The 18,154-nt window shown below is 35.5% G+C and overlaps 2 protein-coding genes across 4 annotated transcripts; both read right to left on the bottom strand.

The window, feature by feature from the left end:
* Positions 1-5,306: 5,306 nt before the first annotated feature.
* Positions 5,307-7,171, bottom strand: LOC106775234 (AAA-ATPase At2g46620). Its single transcript, XM_014662323.2, has one exon. It carries the CDS (start codon positions 6,960-6,962, stop codon positions 5,532-5,534), a length of 1,431 nt encoding a protein of 476 aa, XP_014517809.1. The 5' UTR covers positions 6,963-7,171; the 3' UTR covers positions 5,307-5,531.
* A 3,767-nt stretch (positions 7,172-10,938) lies between these two features.
* LOC106776191 (ATPase family AAA domain-containing protein 1-B) lies at positions 10,939-17,445 on the bottom strand. 3 transcript variants are annotated; one of them, XM_014663565.2, is made up of 7 exons: positions 17,063-17,445; positions 15,697-15,997; positions 13,769-13,927; positions 13,335-13,630; positions 12,428-12,560; positions 11,894-11,996; positions 10,939-11,690 (listed from the first exon to the last, which is right to left on the bottom strand). In XM_014663565.2, exons 1-6 carry the CDS (start codon positions 17,258-17,260, stop codon positions 11,971-11,973), a joined length of 1,113 nt encoding a protein of 370 aa, XP_014519051.1. In that variant the 5' UTR covers positions 17,261-17,445; the 3' UTR covers positions 10,939-11,690; positions 11,894-11,970. The 3 variants fall into 3 exon arrangements, with proteins under 3 accessions (XP_014519051.1, XP_014519052.1, XP_014519050.1); XM_014663566.2 differs by lacking the exon at positions 11,894-11,996; XM_014663564.2 differs by lacking the exons at positions 10,939-11,690; positions 11,894-11,996 and having other exon boundaries at positions 12,088-12,560.
* Positions 17,446-18,154: the final 709 nt, after the last annotated feature.

Here is an 18,154-nt window from a genome sequence, read left to right as displayed (position 1 = left end):
CTCTAATCCATTGCAGCTTTTATTTCCCATCCATCTAGCTTATTCCATTCTCCATTGCATTACAAGCCATGCAAGTCCTAGTGATCTAGAGTTACCATGATTCAAGCAGTGTCAATTAGAATTTTTCCAAAGTTGAGAATTGTGGTTCATCATGACATGTGGAGTGAAACAGGCTAACCTTAAACACTTGAGTGCTTTGAGAGAAACACTTTGTCCTGTGAGGTTGAAATTTGGGCTGCTACTTTTCTGGAAATGTTTCTTCTGCTTGTTTTGGTTGAATCTGATTGTTCATTACTTGCTAGAGTTGCTGAAACTTGGGTTTGGAGTGAATGATTTTGATTATGCAGTTCTAATTAGAGAAAAATAGTTAAAGTTGTGTGAATTCGTAGAATTGAGTTAATTGTGATAGAGCCTAGTGTTCTAAGTTGTGTATTTAGTTTTTTTTTTCTTTGTAGTTTGAGTCAACAATGATGTACTCTATTAACTTTTTCAAGAACATCAAGTCCAGTAAGTTGAATGGGTGCATTGTCTTTCTCTTGTTCTCCATTGAATGCTTTCTTTAACCTTCGATATGCATGATTAGATTGTAAAAATCGCCGATGATGCATATACATTGTCTTCCTTTTATGTTTTAATTGATGAGTTGTAGTGTTTTCTTCACATATAAGACATGCTTTATGACCCTTCGCACTATACCCCGGCAAATTACCGTAAGCTGGGAAGTTATTAATGGTGCAAAATAACATGGTATGCATCATGAAATTTTCTGAAGCAAAGGCATCAAATATTTCAACTCCATCAACCGACAACAACTTCAAGTCTTCAACTAGTGGCCTTAGATAAACATCTATGTCATTTCCAGGCTGCTTTGGACCAGATATCAACATTGACAACATCATGTACTTTCTTTTCATGCACAATCCAGGAGATGAGTTGTAAATTATAAATATAACGAGCCAACAACTCTGATTGGTAATTAAATTACCAAATGGGTTCATTCCATCAGTAGCTAAGTCAAACCTAAGATTTCTACATTCTTGACCAAATTGAGGGAAATCTTGATCAATATTTTTCCATTGCTTTGAATCAGCTAGATGACGAAGCAACCCATCAGTTGTTCTCTCATCTTGCATGCCATCTTAGGTTTTTAGCGTCTTTGGAATTCGCGAACAAATGCTTAAGTCTGGCTAGGAGTGGAAGGTACCAAACTACTTTCAAAGCAGAACCATTCTTTTATGTGTGACCACTATCTTCACTATTGTTTCTTGACTTATATCATGATAACCCACATTTTGGACACTTTATCAAAACTTCATTCTCATTCCTTTATAATATTCAATCATTTGGACATGCATGTATCTGTTTATACTCCATACCCATCGGACAAATAATATTTTTGCATCATAATTACGAGTGGGTAATGTATTTCCATTTGGCAGCATTTCATTCAACAATGACAACATATCTGTAAAACTCTTATCAGTCCATCCATCGGTCGCCTTTAAATTCATGAGCCTTAACACCGTTTACAACCGTGTGAACTTAGTTGAACTGGCATACAAAGGAGTCTACGCATCAGCGGACATCGTTTCATACACATGCGCTTGGGCAAAAGCTTCTGCGCCAACATCGCAGATCATGTCCTCTAAATTGTCTTCTTCCAGTCGATCTTCCATATCCATGGTGGAATCATGTACGTTTTCAGTTGGAGAGACAGTTGGAAAGTCTATTGACTCGTCGTGCCATATCCATGTTGTATAACTTCATATGAAACCATCACAAATAAGATGTCCCCTAATATCAGTTGCGTTCAACTTCCTCCCATTCAAACAGTTCACATAGGGATATCTAAACTTGACTTCATCATCACCATTTGTACTCGCATTACATTGTGCAAACTCTATAAATTCTTCTACCCCTCTCTCGTACTCGATGCATGGTACATTAATCCACCCTCGATCCGTATGCATGTTTACTGAAATTGTTTACACAATTTCAATAATCTTGAATGATCATTTTGTTCATTTTTGTACTCAAGGCGTGACCCTATCCCAAACATATCGATTTTAAACAACATATCTTAAATTTCACAAAATTTTGCCAGCATTTCGCATTGGTCTTCAAGTTACACGAAATGAAAGTGATTATAAATCACAATCAAATATGCACCCGAAGATCAATACAAAACACAACTGCAAAATTTTATGAAATTTAAGACATGTATATTAAAATTGATATGTATTAATAAACTATGAAAAAGTTATTACTCTTCTTAAATTGTCCAACCGGACAATTCAAGATTCAATACTTGTAAATTATTATTACCATCTCCTCTCTTTTCATTTGTAAAAAGTACATTTGTTCAAAAAATCTAGAGATAGTAAGTAATATTTGTATTCAATCTCAAATGGGAAACTAAGGTTAATTCTCAACAACAATATATATTCAAGCAAACAAATAATTATATATACAACATGCAATATATTCTAGCAAACAAATAATAAAATGTACATATTAAAAGAAAAATGCCAACAATGTACGAACCTGGGAGCGTGAAAGTCGGTCAACAATAAAGAATGCCCATGTTTTATAAGCTATAAAATCTCACCACAAAAATACAATATCTACACAAAAACAAACAACACATTAATTATTGCACAATACCATTTCAAAGGTTAAATATGATAAAATGATAATAGTAATTAATCTATTGAAGAACCAATATGCCAACCTATTTTCTTAAAAACCAAATTCAAAATTTTTAGGTAAGCAATTTACATATATCAAATTACTGAAAAATACAAAGTTGAACCAATATTCAAATTTTTACAAATATCAAACAACTAAACCAATATTCAAATTTTTACATATATTAATTATCAAATACAAAGTTACCATTAAAGAAAGCTAGAAAATAAACATTCATACATTTGTACAAGTCTACCAAACACAAGTAAACAAGGGTGGAGAACAAAACTTCACTTTGAAGCAAATGAAAATTGGTTCTGATATTGATAATTCTATCAATCAGACATTGAATATTTTTATAATTCTAACATTTTTCTTAATCACACAGTACAAAATCAGAAACTTCTTTAATTTTATAATTCCAAACAAATCATCAAACAAGTCAAGAATCTCCAATGGATAAAGAGAACCTGGGAGCGTGGCGAACCAGACGGACAATGGTGACGACCAATGGTGGTGGCTGCAACGGTGGTGGTGGTAATGGCGTCAAACGCAAGGTGTGGCAACAATTGCGAGTCGTTGTTGGGGGCTTAGTTCGCGCATAGGTAGCGACTGTGGGCACATACCGATTAGGGACAATGGTTTTGCGACGGCAACAACAATGGCAGAGGAGGCACGACTCGACGGGGCGACAATGGCGAAAAGGGCACGACGCAATAGCGGAAACGAACCGTGGCTGAAGGCAACGTTGCAAGGAAGACGAAGAAGAAGAGGAGAACACGAGGAAGAAGAGGAACATTGTTGCGGTGGAAGAAGAACGGTGGCTCTTGTGCGCCTGAGGAAGGAGAATGAGAGGAAGAAGAACGCAAATGAACAATATAGGTTAAAAGTTCGAACTGAACAAGAGATACCACCTCGGTTATCCATACAACCGAGGCAATACCAGCTTATGGCACCGGTTATCACAACAACCGAAGCCTATAGTGCTAGAAAAAAATTTAAAAAAAAAAAAACGGAAATGGCATTTTTGAAAATAGCTTGAACTTATATGCCTCGATTATTTGGAAAATGGAGGCCTAACAGCCTGTCTGAAACAACTGAAGCAGTAACTCGTGGACAGGACAACACTTACTACCTTGGTCCTAGGGGCAACCGATGCCATATGGCTGACCTGACGTGTGACAGTGGGATGTTTAGTGAGTTGTAGGTGTTGTAGAGGCTTTCTACCTCGGTTCTGCATGGACCCGAAGCAGTATCCGCATTTCAAAAAGTTGTTAACACAAAAGACAGGTGCAAAATTAGATTAGGTAATAAACACATTAAATGGACATAAATTGATTGAATTCCATATTCAATGTGATTTCACTCAGTTAGACCTTTAAGATCAAATTAGATTAGGTCAATTATCAGTCCAAATCAATTCAAAATCACAATCAACCTAAACAACTTACTTTGGACTTAACCAAATTAATATATCTAAATACATAAGAGATCAATTCAACAACACATTATGAATACTTATTGACCAACTAAATGAGGTCAAAATGTTTGAAAAAAAAATACATGATAATATTATTGTGCATCAATCTCATTTTGTGTTAAGTTAGGTAGCATTATGAAAAATTATTGCGTGTAATGATCTTAATTACACAGTCATTATAAAAAAAAAAGTCGAGTCAAGCTGAATTTCTCTAAGTAATTAAAGAAAACACTACCATGATACTTGTTCAAAGTAATAAAAAAAAAGTCTAATCATATAAATAATGAAGAATCTGTGCTTTTATCTATGACTAGATAAATATTAGTTTTTTCATCCTCAAAGTCTGAAATTCACTTTACAGGCTCAAAAGGATTATTTTATCTATTTTTTTCTAAAACAATGATGAAAGGTTTGACAAAAACGTATGTTGCTTTGACCACTTACGATGAGACATTGGATGAGGAGTTAAAGATTTGGTTAAGCATTGAAATACTCTAATACCAATAACATGAGGGGTTTGGATATATGTTTTGTTTCAATGTTTTGGTCCAATGTAATATGTCTTGAATGTTGGTTGTTTCGGGTTTTGGTGGTTGTAATAGATTTATTTTTTTATTAGGTGAAAATATATTTAAACTATCACATTTAACTAAATTTCTTTATAGATTGTGTATATAAATATTGATTATTAAAAGATAATTTATAATAATCTAATATATAAATATATCTGTCTTATATTTTGGAGATTATATATAGGTAATGAAATCTCAGTGTTGTATCTATGGTTGGAATGAGTGTATCCCTAAGTTACAATTAATTGAATACAAGTTCTGAGTATGATGATCAGAGCTTGTTGGAATTGAGCCAAATGCTACCATAATTTATTTTATTTTGATTCGGAAAACCTACTAAAATTCGCCCACATCTAATCTTCATCCAAACAGACTGGTGGTGCTGTCGTTTCTCTGGATTTTCTTAGTCAAAGGAAATCATCTTTTATTTTTTTATCATCATACGTCACAAGTTAAGAAAATGGAACGCGCGTTTCAAATTCCACGGTCTCCAATCCATATTAGTCAATGACTCAAAATTCGTAATTACGTATATAAAAAAAAATTGTTTACAGGGTAGAAAAATCAACCACACATAAAGATGTTGACCGTAGAAAGGAATTTAAAGAATAAGTGAAGCATGTATTTGTGTTCTTTTGAAGGGACTAAACAAGAATACGAATTGCAGATTCTTTGGACTTTTACTGCTGTGTGTAGATACAATATAATTGCTAACTGAAAAAAATGTAATTAAAAAAAAATCAGTGGAAAATTAGGAAACAACTTTACATTAAAAAAAAAAAGGACCCATTTTATCCGACCCGACCATCGATACGTTGAGGCTCTTTGTCGATGGGCCCCGAATAAGACTCGTCCTTCCTCCGACTTCCCAACCGCAAAAGCCCATACAATTTACGGAACTCCCTCACGGTGTGGAGGCTCTCCCTACATATAACCGTACCCGGATCGCTATCATCGCTGTTCCGACCCGACCCGCTATGGCTCAACCTCTGTCCATCTCTGGGGGCGTTGGAGTGGACCTGCAGGGCCGAAATAACGGTTTTCAAGGCCCGTGTCGGGGAATTCCGGTTGGATATCATAATCTCGCCAACCTCGGCCGGGCTGAGCCGGGCCCCGGTCTGAAAAACCTCTTCGACCTGAGGGAAAAGCTTGTGCTCCTTCAACCCTAAGTAACTACTGGCTAGAATCTTAAAGGTGGAGAAATCACATAAGGGGAAGTGTATGTGAACGTCAACCCTCCCAGGCCTCAGAACCGCTTGATCAACATCCTCTTTAGTTTCGTTCATCGTGAACACCATCACGCGCTCTTCTCCGCAGCACGATACGATTCCGTCCATGAAGTTCAACACGCTCGATAAACTCGCTGTGTTTGTGTTTGACTTTTGTGCGAGCAAGCGATCGAGGTCCTCGATCACGATGAGAGACTTCGCCGTCGTTTGCATCAGCATCAACTTCCAATCGCCGCCGTCGCTGAACTTCGACACGTCCACGTCGTAGACGTCGTAGCAAAGGAACTTCGCCATGGCGGCAACGAAGCTCGATTTTCCCGTGCCAGGCGCGCCGTAGAGGAGGTAGCTCCGCTTCCAAACACGGCCCAGGCGGTGGTAGTACTGCTTCGACTTCATGAACTGGTCCAGATCGGACTTCACCTTGTTCTTCAGCTCCGCTTCCATCGCCACCGTGTCGAAGCTAGCCGGATGCGTGAACGGCGCCGAGCGCCACTCGCCGGCGCCGGAGTTCACGTATAGCTTTATGTCCTTTTTCCGGCGCTGCTCGACCTCGTCGGCGACGGAGAGAATGTGCTGGAAGTACTGCCGGAAGACTCGGCGCTTATCTTTCTTCTTGATTCGGAGGACTAGCGCGCCGGCGGCGGAGGCAGAGGCGTCGTTTGTCCAGGAGAGCTTTGCGCCGAGGAAGTTATCGTGAGCGGTGTGGTTAGGGTCGAGGTGGAGGAAGATGTCGGAGGGATTGGGGCCAGAGAAGAGGTTGGTGTAATCGGAGTCTTGAACGGAAGGAAGAGAATCGAGGTAAGTGAGAATTTGGCGGTAGAGTTGATTTTCCTGTCCATGAAGGTTGTAGCGAGGAATTTTGAAGGACTGGTGAATGTGAAGGCGATTTTCGAAGGAGATGAACCATTGGTTGAGGATGTAAAGTGCAGAGGTTTTACGGAAGAAGAAAAGGATTAGAGAAAAGGAAAAAAGAAAGAAGAAAATGGAAAGCATGTTAATTTGGCATACGCTTGGAATGAATGGTTAAGGCTACAGCGTATAGGAACTTTGTAAGAGAAGGAGCTTTGAAAAGGTCAGGTGCCGGCAATTTTATTATTTTCAATTCACATAACTATGAGCATGTGTTCTTATTTGGTGTCTTTGATTTTCAAGCTTTTTGACTCTTGTTGCCAATTATCCTCTTATATGGATTTTTATAACTTTTCTTTCTTCCACAATAACCAACTTAATTTTTTTAAGGAAAAATCTTTTTATTAATTTTTTTTTACAATTTTTTAATAATGCATACCTGATAATTTGTTATTAGTTTATTTCAAATTCAAACATACTAATAAAATAGTAATACATATTATATTGTAAAAAAATTGTTAGAAAATATTAAAATATCATATATATTTTTTTTAATATCTTTGGCATGTCTTAATAATGCATATTAGAGAATCATCAGGATTTCTTCTAATCACATGATTCATAAAGTGGCACTTTAAACAAAATGACACACTTGCAGCTACCTATAAGTTACATCAAGCTTCCCTTTCTATTTATCTAAATATATGTGGTTGTTTCAACTATTTGTTTGGTGAATTTTGCTAAACTGTTTGTTTGGAAGAAGAAAGAATTAGTCTCCAAATGAATCTTAACATGTGTTGCTTAACGTAAAAGTCATTTAAATTCTCAATTTCAAGTCAAGTGGTTTAAATTTTTTAAGAATATGTAACTTTCAATTTATTATTAGCAGCTTTCTATTTCAACACATCAAAATACCTGTTGCAAAAATTAACAATTTTAGAGTTTATTTTATATATTATCATTGTGAAAATTTTCAAAGATCGTGAATTTTTTATCTCAATCAACCATTGCATTGCGTTTTGTATTAAATAATGTAAAACTATTTATATGAACTAATTATTTGAAATTTTAAACAATTCATTTTTTTTTCTCGCTACTGTATAATCATCTCAAGAAGTTTGTCATCAGTTACTAGTGCAAAAACGCTGTTTAATGTCGGTTATTTTGGGCTTTTAACGTCTATTAAATAATCGATGTCATTTTCGGTGACGTCAATGGGACATCGGACATGAATATAACCGACGTCTATAATGACGTCAGTCTGAGAAATAACCGACGTCGAAGAAGCACTAAAGACTTCGAAAATGACACTGATGTCTAAAAGGTACTATAGACGTCGATGTATACATTAACCGACGTCTAATACAGTGGTTGTGTTTTAGTGCAGTTTTGTTCCTATCTTTGGATAGCCTAGTAGCACAATCTCCTTTTGCTAGTTTCCCCCCAAAAACAAGCTTGCGTCTTTTGAATTTCTTATGGCATTTCAACCCAAAACCGAACTTGGGTTGTTGCTTAGTTCCATTTTCATCCGCAAGAGGGAAAAATCACGGTGAAACGACAACTAGGCAACGACCCAGGATCGTTTTTGGGTTGAAACGACCAAAAGAAATTCACAAGACGCCGCTTTTTCTGGGAGGCAGCTAGCAAATGGAGAATGTGTTACTACGTTACCCCAAGAAAGGAACAAAACTGCATTAAAACACAACACAAAGAAAGCAAATTTTAATCAGTTGAACCAGAAGATAATCGATGAAAGACTAAACTAAACAAAGTTTAAACGGTAAGCATAAAAAAAAATCACGCACCTGGGATGCAATGTCGCAAGAGAGAAAAAGGAGAGGACGAAGATGATAAAGATATCAGAAACAACAATGGAATGCCACAAGAGAGAAAAAGAAGAGGTGCCGCAAGTGAGAAAAAGAAGAGGTGCTGCAAGATAAAAAGGAGAAGAGGAAGACGATATCAGAAACTGAATTCCGCGAAGAATTTACGATTTATTTAAAATGAAATTGAGCGTAGTCACATAGACGTCGGTTATCCCACTAATATGATGTACAAGTTAACATTTAAACTGACTTTTTGAATACCCATTAGATGTCGGCTTCGAGGGGAGCCGACATCTAGGAAGCTGAACGGATTGACGTTTGATTTCCTATCAAGAATATTCACGACAGTTGTGATGGGGCGCCAACGTCTATAGTAACGTAGACGTCAGTGCTCATCTAGTTGACGTCTAAGGTCATCGAGTTTGGTGAACATAATTAATTACAGGCACATAGACATCGCTTCCCCTCAGCACCGACATCTAAATGGAAGAATTTTTTATCTTTCCGCCTTCCAGACAGGCCTTAGATGTCGCCTTTTGACTACGTGACGTCTAAGCGCCTGGGAATTAGGTGAAGAGCATTAATTGCAGCCTAGTAGACGTCAGCCCCCGTTAACAGCGACATCACTGGACTGTCTTCTCACCTACCTCAGGCCATTAGACGTCAGTTTGTGGCAGTGGGGACGTCTACATTATCATAGACGTCGCCTTACCTCAAAACCGACGTCTAGTTTACCAAGCTATTTACGAAATGTCACCGTCCACTCATATACGTCGGGTTACCCGCAAACCAACATCTTCTGAATGACGTTAAACAGTATTTTTGCACTAGTAGGTGCATTATTTCAGCGCAATTTCTAATTTTTTTTTTCCAACGTATAATTCTATTGGAAACAACATCGAATGCCACATATTAACATTTTTATATTAAAAATTTTAACCTCGGTTGATTGCGTTATACAATATTAATCCCTTGCACAAATTTAACTTAATACAACTATGAACTGGCTAAATATTTTGAAATCTATAAATAATTTTGTATGTTATTTTTTATATTTTGATCCAATTATATTCACCCGAAAAATTATCACGAAATATTTTGTGTAATGGGAACTTACTTTGTTTTACACTGCCATTTAATACGAAACCAACATGTATGATGAGTAAATTGACTTCTACAAAATCATTTAAAATTTTATACCGATAATATTTACTGACTAATTGATAGTCTAAACATCTCTACACTAACTATGCATGCTAATTAAATTTAAAATATGTGCTGTTGTTTAATTTTCATAAATGTATACAATTCATGTAAAGTTTGTGAATAACTTAAGTTAATTATTCAAATTAGTGGAAGGTGAAATTTTAAGTGAGAAAGTCACATTTACGGTAATGGTTTTATAACCATGTGTGCGATTCCACGTTTGCGTACACGTCACGAATAATTAAACTAGTATTTATAACTAAAATAGAAACACAAGATTTTACGTAACTTTAGTATGGTATGGAAAATTGACATTATAATGTATATTTCTTGATATTAACCAATTTTCCGGCTATGACTGTGTATAAATATAATTGTTGATTTTTATTTAGTGATGACCAATGTGTCAACTGGAATAATCAATTACAGTTGGTGGCGGTTGAACGTTGAAAGAAATGTTTTTGTGAACAGCAAACCTTCAAGATCAAAGGAGACAATTAAACGTACCTTTGAATGCAATCTTACCTTTGATTCTACACTTATACGAATGGCATATAACTAATTGGTCGTTAACTTATTGGTATCCCACTTTCCTATATCATTAACCGAAACAGTTAATTCAAGTAACATCTTTGTTCAATTATTATGATAGATAAATAATCTCATATGCATCATTAACTGAAGCCCATGACAAAAAGCATACACAACTAATCTGCTGAGGAAGTTGCATAGACAATTATTTATTCTCTCATTCTAGTACTGAAACTGCTATTCTTTAAACAACTTCAGTTTTAAAATATTTACAGTTAATCACTACCCTTCACTGAATGATGTAGAATACTACAGAAAATTCTAGTAAAAAATAAAGTACTAAAATATTTAATTACGCTGTGGTTATAATGGTTCCACGTCAATTTAAAACCAAAATCAATAAGAAAACAAATGGTAATAAATAAGTTCAATGGCACCTGGAGGAATCCGCCAAAAGTTTTGGCAAGTATGAATCCTTGAAAACCATTTACTTAATTTTTGTGGTAGACGCTTATTATTGGCGTTAATAATAGGGACAGTTCCTTGTTTAGACCAGTAAAGACTGAATGCGTCACAAGCTAAATTAATTTAAAAATAAAATCCATAAAATGATTGTGGCCATTAAAAATCGAAAATCCCCATAAACTAAACTGTCATAACATTGAAGAAATACAGAGTTGTCATGGCCCTTTCAGTCTGTGTCCTATAATCTGCAAGGGTGTTGTATACACAAGACTCGCAGGTCTTTGATAAGGACGGGGATATTTCGAACAGAACAGTCACTTGCAACTTCAAAATCCTAATGTCTGAAAAGAAAGAGATGTTGTTCCTTCTGGGATTGTGATCAATTGTGTACTATATTTTATTACTCTGTTACCTTACATTTATTGGCTGTTTAACTTTAGCTTTTCCCCTCAAACATAAAAAGTGGTTGAGTAATGATGGAAGCACGAGGCAGGCATCAGCCGGAACAAAGTGAGGAAGATACGCCCCCCCACGTAGTGGTCCTGTCTACACTGTAGAAATCATGTTTGAGAGGGAAAAAAAAAAGTACAAATTTGTGGTCTCACAACGAATGAATGTGATTGGAAGAACTCGCAACTTTCAAGGGTTTGAATTAATCATCAGCATATGCGGGTGGACCAGAAAGACAACAAAAGCACAACGATGATAACTGACCCACTGCTTAAAATTATAACCCTGCTGAACCCACTCCAATGCCAGTTATCTCTCCGAGGTGTCAATAATTGATGGCTGTTGGCAACAACTTGATACACACTGCACCGTCTTGATCAGTCTTAAGCTTAGTCTGTTCAAGTTATTGGGCATCAAGTGTTAGATCCAATTGTACTAATCATAGATTAATTAAATAATAAAACAGTAGATATGAACTTTTGCTCATGCTAGTAGTGTATATAGGACTGGAAGTAAGAGTGATGTAGAGCTGACTTAAATAATGACATATTTTTCCCTATCCACATGCTAAACAGAATAGAAAGCGTAAAATTCAACCTTGAGTCCACCTAACTGCTCGGCCAGATGGAAATTTTTTAATCCCTTCTTTTGTATGTTTGGTTTATTATACAATGTCATAGAATGTTGACGGATCTGACACCTGAAACAGACATTTGCTGCTGTTTTATGTAATTTTATAGCATCATGTTATATATAGTACACAATACACAAAGGAGGGTGGAACAACAAAATTGAAAAATTATCTCTGCATGTACCCAAATAGTAATCAGAGATCAGTTTTGGCATAAATGGAAGTGCTACATGAATGATTGACGCGTCAAATCAAATACAGAACAAAATGCAATAGCCAACCATGGCACTTTTATAATCAATGTATAACAAATATATGTTCCTATAGTTAGTATAAATAAGCAATCACTGGTACAATCTGAACTAGGCTAAATGACCATAGAAGAATGCTCTAAAGAAAGTGAATATTTTAAGGATCTTGGGATTCTGGTTGGAGGTTAATCATGTGAGAAACCACAAGCTTAGAGAATTCATTGATTGCAGCCTGAATCTGAGAATCACCTGAATCACCAGGCACCGACCATCTTGAAGGTGACTGAAGGCTGAATCCAGCGTATTCACTTGCAGCAACCTTTGTCTTCTGTGAAGTGGCAATGGCCTTCTCCAAATCTAACTGGGACAAAGGTCTAGGTGCCTGAAATAAGAAAGTTAAACAATACATTTAAGAAGCACTTATTATATGAAAAAGCCACCAAGAAAACTAATCAGTTTCTTTAGAGAAAATATGAAACCACGTCACAAATTGATCTTGCACATTAAGTAATTGCTTTCATTAACCAGAGATGTCACTTTCAGGCATTCAAATATAACCTTGCGCATATACAATAGCTTTAAATATGGCTTAACATATTAATTTGTCTAACTATTATCGTATTTTTTCAATTTCATTCACTATTATGAACATTCTCAATTTAGTTATACTATTTTTAAAAACAAGTCAATGTGGTCTTTTTTGACAAATTGATGGTACCACATTACATCAATGAGAGTTGATGATGTTTAGGACACGGAGAAGGCTCTTGATGAAAGAGGGAGAGTTAACATGGTCATGCTACACGGAACTATAACAAAGTTTAGGAAAATGAAGTTGAAGGAGGAGTGGTGGTGATGGCTCTTGAATGTGTAACAGCAGAAGATGTAGAAGGGTTTAGGAGATAGAGAAGGGTGTGCCACATCATCACCCACATAGCACCATGTTGTCATTGTGACAACATCATTACCATCAATTTGACAGATTAGACTATATTAACCCAATTTTTAAAAAAGTGGAATCAAATTGAGAACATTCAAAACAGTAAGACAAAACACCATAAGCTTAAATAAAATCAACATACTCAAAGTTGGTTGGCCAGAAAATGAAAAAATAAGGCAGAGAAGAAAATGAGAGAGATGACTTAAATATACTAACAGGAGATCGTTTTCCTTTCTTCTCTTCATCTAGCAGTTCTCTAATAGGAAAATAGGCAGCTTTCTTGCAAAGATCAAATAGATCTGAACCAGTGTAACCCTCACACAAGCCTGCTATATGACCAAACTCTATGTTGTCTTCAACCCTCTCACCCTTTAAGATAACCTTCAATATTTCAGTCCTCTCCCTGTGATCAGGAATTCCAATTTCAAAGGCTTGAGGAAGACGCCGTAGTATTGCTTCATCAAGTTCTGAAGGACGATTTGTCGCTGCAAGGACCATAACTCGAGCATTCTCTACACACAAAAAATCATGTGGGTCAACAAATTTACTCATAAAAATAAATTGAGAAGATTATTTTACCAACTAAATCTAACAAAATTGTGAATATTTATGAAACAAAATAAATAACCTGATAATTGGTTTAAACTTACGATCCGTAGTAAATCCGTCCCACAAAGCCATAAACTCAGTTTTCATGTTTAACAAAGCCTCATGATCTGTTGTACGGCGTTGTCCCAAAAAACTGTCTACTTCATCAATGAAAATGATGGCAGGCTGAAGCTTATAAGCCAGGCTAAATACCGCAGCCACTGCAGAGTAGCATAATATTAACAGTTAGGAAAAACAAAAAAAGCCATGCTTTAAAGAAAAAGAAGAAACAAAGCATAATTAAGCACATTAAAAATTAAATGCAAACTTATATCATATAATCATTTCACTCAACCAGTAACAACATCCAGGGTGATCATTTTGCTCAAACCAAAACTTCAAGTGATTGAAAGATTTAACCTTTATGTTTTAAAAATCAGTTACTTTATTAACTTCTTTCAGAAGAAAGTTACATTCCTAATCAGTCATATATTTCAATAATTCTTTCACAACACAACACAGAAAGTCAAAACAATACCATACGGTCCTATTTTAAATCATGTATACCAAAAAAACAGTTAAGTCTAAATCCTTCTTAATGGGTTTTTCCAAATGACCTGTAGATTTTATATTTCTTCGTCTAGCTCTAACTATTAGCTCAATTGTTTTCTGTTGGCACTATAGATCCCAACACTTATTCACAACTCCTAAACTATGATAAAATTTTACTTTAAGCTATAGTGGCACTTACGGTTTAGTAAATTATTTTAGCCATACAAGAAAGGACAAGATACACAAGTATTGTATACAAAGAGATATTACTGTAGTAGTGATCGAGGAAGATAACAAAATAGATGTTAGTTTTCCGTAAATTGAGTCTCTTGACTTAATCTCCACTCAAATACCCTATAGCACCTATTTTTGCAGCTTTTCCATCTTCTTCAAATAGATAGGAGTAAAAGCAGTTTTCCACTCAATCTCTTTCAGCATAACATAAATTTATTCCGAATCCAGCTCCAGCATCATTTTAGACCTCATCATTTCAAGAAACAACTTTGTAAACCATCCAATGCCTTTCTCTCTTAAAACCTTCCATAACAAGTATATTATTCAGCCCAAGTGCTTGTGTTACATTAGCTAGTCCCAAGCCCATAAAGTATCACAGTTATATTAGGAGTCAATAGTCAATGTAAACCTTCGTTGACTTTCCATGGCATGGATGAACAATGTAATTATTTCATTCACAAGATACAACATTAAAACAAATTCTGATAGTTATAAGACAAGGTATGACACATAATGGTCAAAGAATTAAAATTAGAATATACACATAAGTCTGGAGAAATAGTATTAAATTTATATTAAAAATGAAAATCATTAATGTTTGTAGGATACAAACATTATAAAAAAGTATATGATTTTAATGATAATATGCAAACATTAACAATGAACATGCAATTGAATTCAAATAAATCAGATTGCACAACATTTCACCTTAGAAGATATTCAGAAAGCTTCATGCATAAAAACAATAAGTCGTTAGGACTCACTATGTTGAATTTGATAATAAAAATCTATCACATTAAAGTTTTTTCTACACATTGCAAGATTACATGTGAAATTTTGAACTACTCTTACCCATTAAACCTCAATTGGGGGTCTTTTTCCTATACACTCAAAAGTCTGACATTGCTTAGGAATTAAGGCCCAAGGTAGTTTATATACAACTACCTCCTCTTTCAACAACACTGTGCCAAGCTTCTACGTGGATTCTAAGTAATTATTGACATTATTGGATCTTTGGACATACGTATGGACCTTATGAAAAAGTAGGAACATAGGAGTAGAACATATTTTAATTTATTGAGCCAAGATAATTATATAATCCATGTGTTCACACAAATTCAACACTAAAGACACTAAAGTCTACATAAGGGAGAAGAGCAAAGCTTTACAATACATTGTAAAAATAGCCATATACTGCACTTACCAAGCTTTTGGGCATCCCCAAACCACTTGCTCATAAGGTTTGATATCCTCACATTGATAAAAACTGCTCCCGACTCCTTAGCAATAGCTTTGGCAAGCATGGTTTTTCCAGTGCCAGGTGGTCCATACAACAGAACCCCCTTTTGTGGTCCAAGAAGCTTACCATGTGAAAACAAATCTGGTCTTTTTAGAGGCAGAATAACAAGCTCAAACAAAGCTTGCTTGATGGTTTCCAGTCCCCCAATAGAATTAAACTCCACATCAATGTGGTCAGGATTTATAACATCACAGGCTATAACATCCTGTAAACAATAAAGGGCAGAAATTAAGAACTTATAAAAGATAATAGTTAATTGTGGTCAAAAGTTTTACACTGTCAACATGAAGCAAGGCCATGTATCCATATAGGATATGTAATGGATCTAGTCCTTCATTTTTGCGATTATTTGGATAAATTTATGTGTTTAAACTAATTTCTTAATCAAACAAATAAATTGGTCAAAATTAGGAAATCATAATAGATTAATCCTTAAGTCATTTAAAAATCCCTTTCAGGAGTAGAATTTTATAGCGCTAGAAATCCATTCCAGGATATAGAAGTAACATGATAATATCAGGACATTAGTTCATGATGTACATCAACAACAACCAAGCATCATCCCTCTGCGAATAGAATGACAATAACAGAGCTAATATTTTCGATCAAAATTAGAGCATAGCTACCCGATATAACATTATTCCACCCATCAAAATTAGTCTGAAGCCCAAGCTAAAATTTTAAGATGCAACATGAAGGCAAATGAGCAACATGCAGACAAACGCAGAAACACTCATAATTATACGACCGCCTAGGTAATAAGATCCAATACAAACACATTAACCATTCTCCTCTACCCCAACCGTACACTAGGCATTCACTAAGAAAAGACAGGCATAATTAGAAATTCATTCGCAGGAACCAATCACAACAATGAGACAGTTAAAAAAATGAGAATAACAAGATCAAGATACTGATCCTACAAACTATTCACACTGGGGAAAATAAAAAATAAAATACCCTCCAACATTGAACATCAATGGTGCACACCGTGACATTCAGCACATCAGTTTTACAAATTACAAACTTACTGACGTAATTGGAACAAGTATATTTTCGTTTAATATCAAAACATGTTCCCAACACTGACATTAGAATCCTTAATCATTAACATTGTGATACTCCATAGTCAAGTCCTTGAACATCTTCCTAGCCATATAATTTCACATTACCATCCAATGACCCCCAAAAAAAACAACACTAAGGTGTATGCAGTGAAAAAGTTGAGATATAAAAAGTTGGAACGCAAAGAACAGAACAACGGATAAACCTCGTAAGGGTTAGTCTGAATAAGGGGGCGACCGAGACGCTTTGCAATCTCTTTCTTGTGCTCAAGAACCTTTTTGGAAGCTTCGCGATTAGGATCGAGGTGTCTGAGTCCCGCGAACAACACCAAGCAACTCAACGCCGCGCTCGCAGCATACAACAACAGGTCTTGCAAGAACTTCGTCTCCGATGAACCTCCCATTCTTCTTTCAACAATAAAAATCAAAACTCCAATTTATGATAAGATGATATCATCAAAATTCCTTCTTCCTTCACTCTGTTTGTAATTAATTGTGGCGAGGAACAATGACCGAGGGTTCTTAAAATATCAAATTCGAACAGAAACAAAGTAAGAAAGAAAAGTCAAGAATCACAACGCTTGGGGTTGATGTTAAGGATGATAAAAGAAAAAGGAGGGCTCGCTTGGTGGGCTCAGCCCATCTCTCGGTGAGGCAATGTTGGGCTCACCTTTCTTATTCATGTATTCTTTTACATCCTGCACCTCCATATTGCTTACCGCACGTCCAAAAATTTTCAAATATTTTTCATTATCGTGAGGATGTAGTTAATAATTGTGGGGTGCATAAAAACAAATTAGCCTAATGTCGGTCTTCCTAGGTGGATCATCTGGTCACGTTAGAAAGGTTTTTTCTTTCTGTTGATATACTTTGTGTAAACTATATTTGAATTAAACTTGTTCAAGTCAAAGAAACCTCATGAGTTATAATATATAATATTTATATACAATTAAAAAAAAAAAATGTCTTTTGGCTCCTATGAGAAGCCTGTGAAGAAATATAAATAAAATAGTAACAATATAGAGTTATAGGTTGTACTGTGACTCTGTCTTCATTTGAGAAATATAAGCATACCCTGCAGCAATTGGAATCTTCACTGTTAAACCAGCACAGCTACAGCAACTAATCTTCTTTATTAAATATTAAAACTGTATAAAGTTGCAACTGTAAACAATTGTCTGTGAGGAGAGGGATAGATTTTGGAAATTAATATAAAATTTTGTTAGTCTATGTGGAAGTATTGGTAACTTTTATAAATTATTAAATATATTTGCAATGTACATTTAAGTATAATAATT

Source organism: Vigna radiata, chromosome 10, assembly GCF_000741045.1.
Source record: "Vigna radiata var. radiata cultivar VC1973A chromosome 10, Vradiata_ver6, whole genome shotgun sequence".
In the NCBI taxonomy this organism is placed as follows: domain Eukaryota; kingdom Viridiplantae; phylum Streptophyta; class Magnoliopsida; order Fabales; family Fabaceae; genus Vigna; species Vigna radiata.
The sequence above is the reverse complement of the archived record's forward strand: the minus strand, read 5'-3'. Positions and strand labels throughout refer to the sequence as shown.

Bases quoted from the DNA above. Each gene is read 5' to 3' on its own strand.
- LOC106775234 (XM_014662323.2), bottom strand. From the start codon at position 6,962: ATGCTTTCCATTTTCTTCTTTCTTTTTTCCTTTTCTCTAATCCTTTTC.
- LOC106776191 (XM_014663564.2), bottom strand. From the start codon at position 17,260: ATGGGAGGTTCATCGGAGACGAAGTTCTTGCAAGACCTGTTGTTGTAT. The intron at 13,928-15,696 runs GTAAGTGCAGTA...GCTACTCTGCAG, and splicing joins TGGGGATGCCCAAAAGCTTG to TGGCTGCGGTATTTAGCCTG. The intron at 12,561-13,334 runs GTTAGTATATTT...TTCTTATTTCAG, and splicing joins AGAAAGGAAAACGATCTCCT to GCACCTAGACCTTTGTCCCA.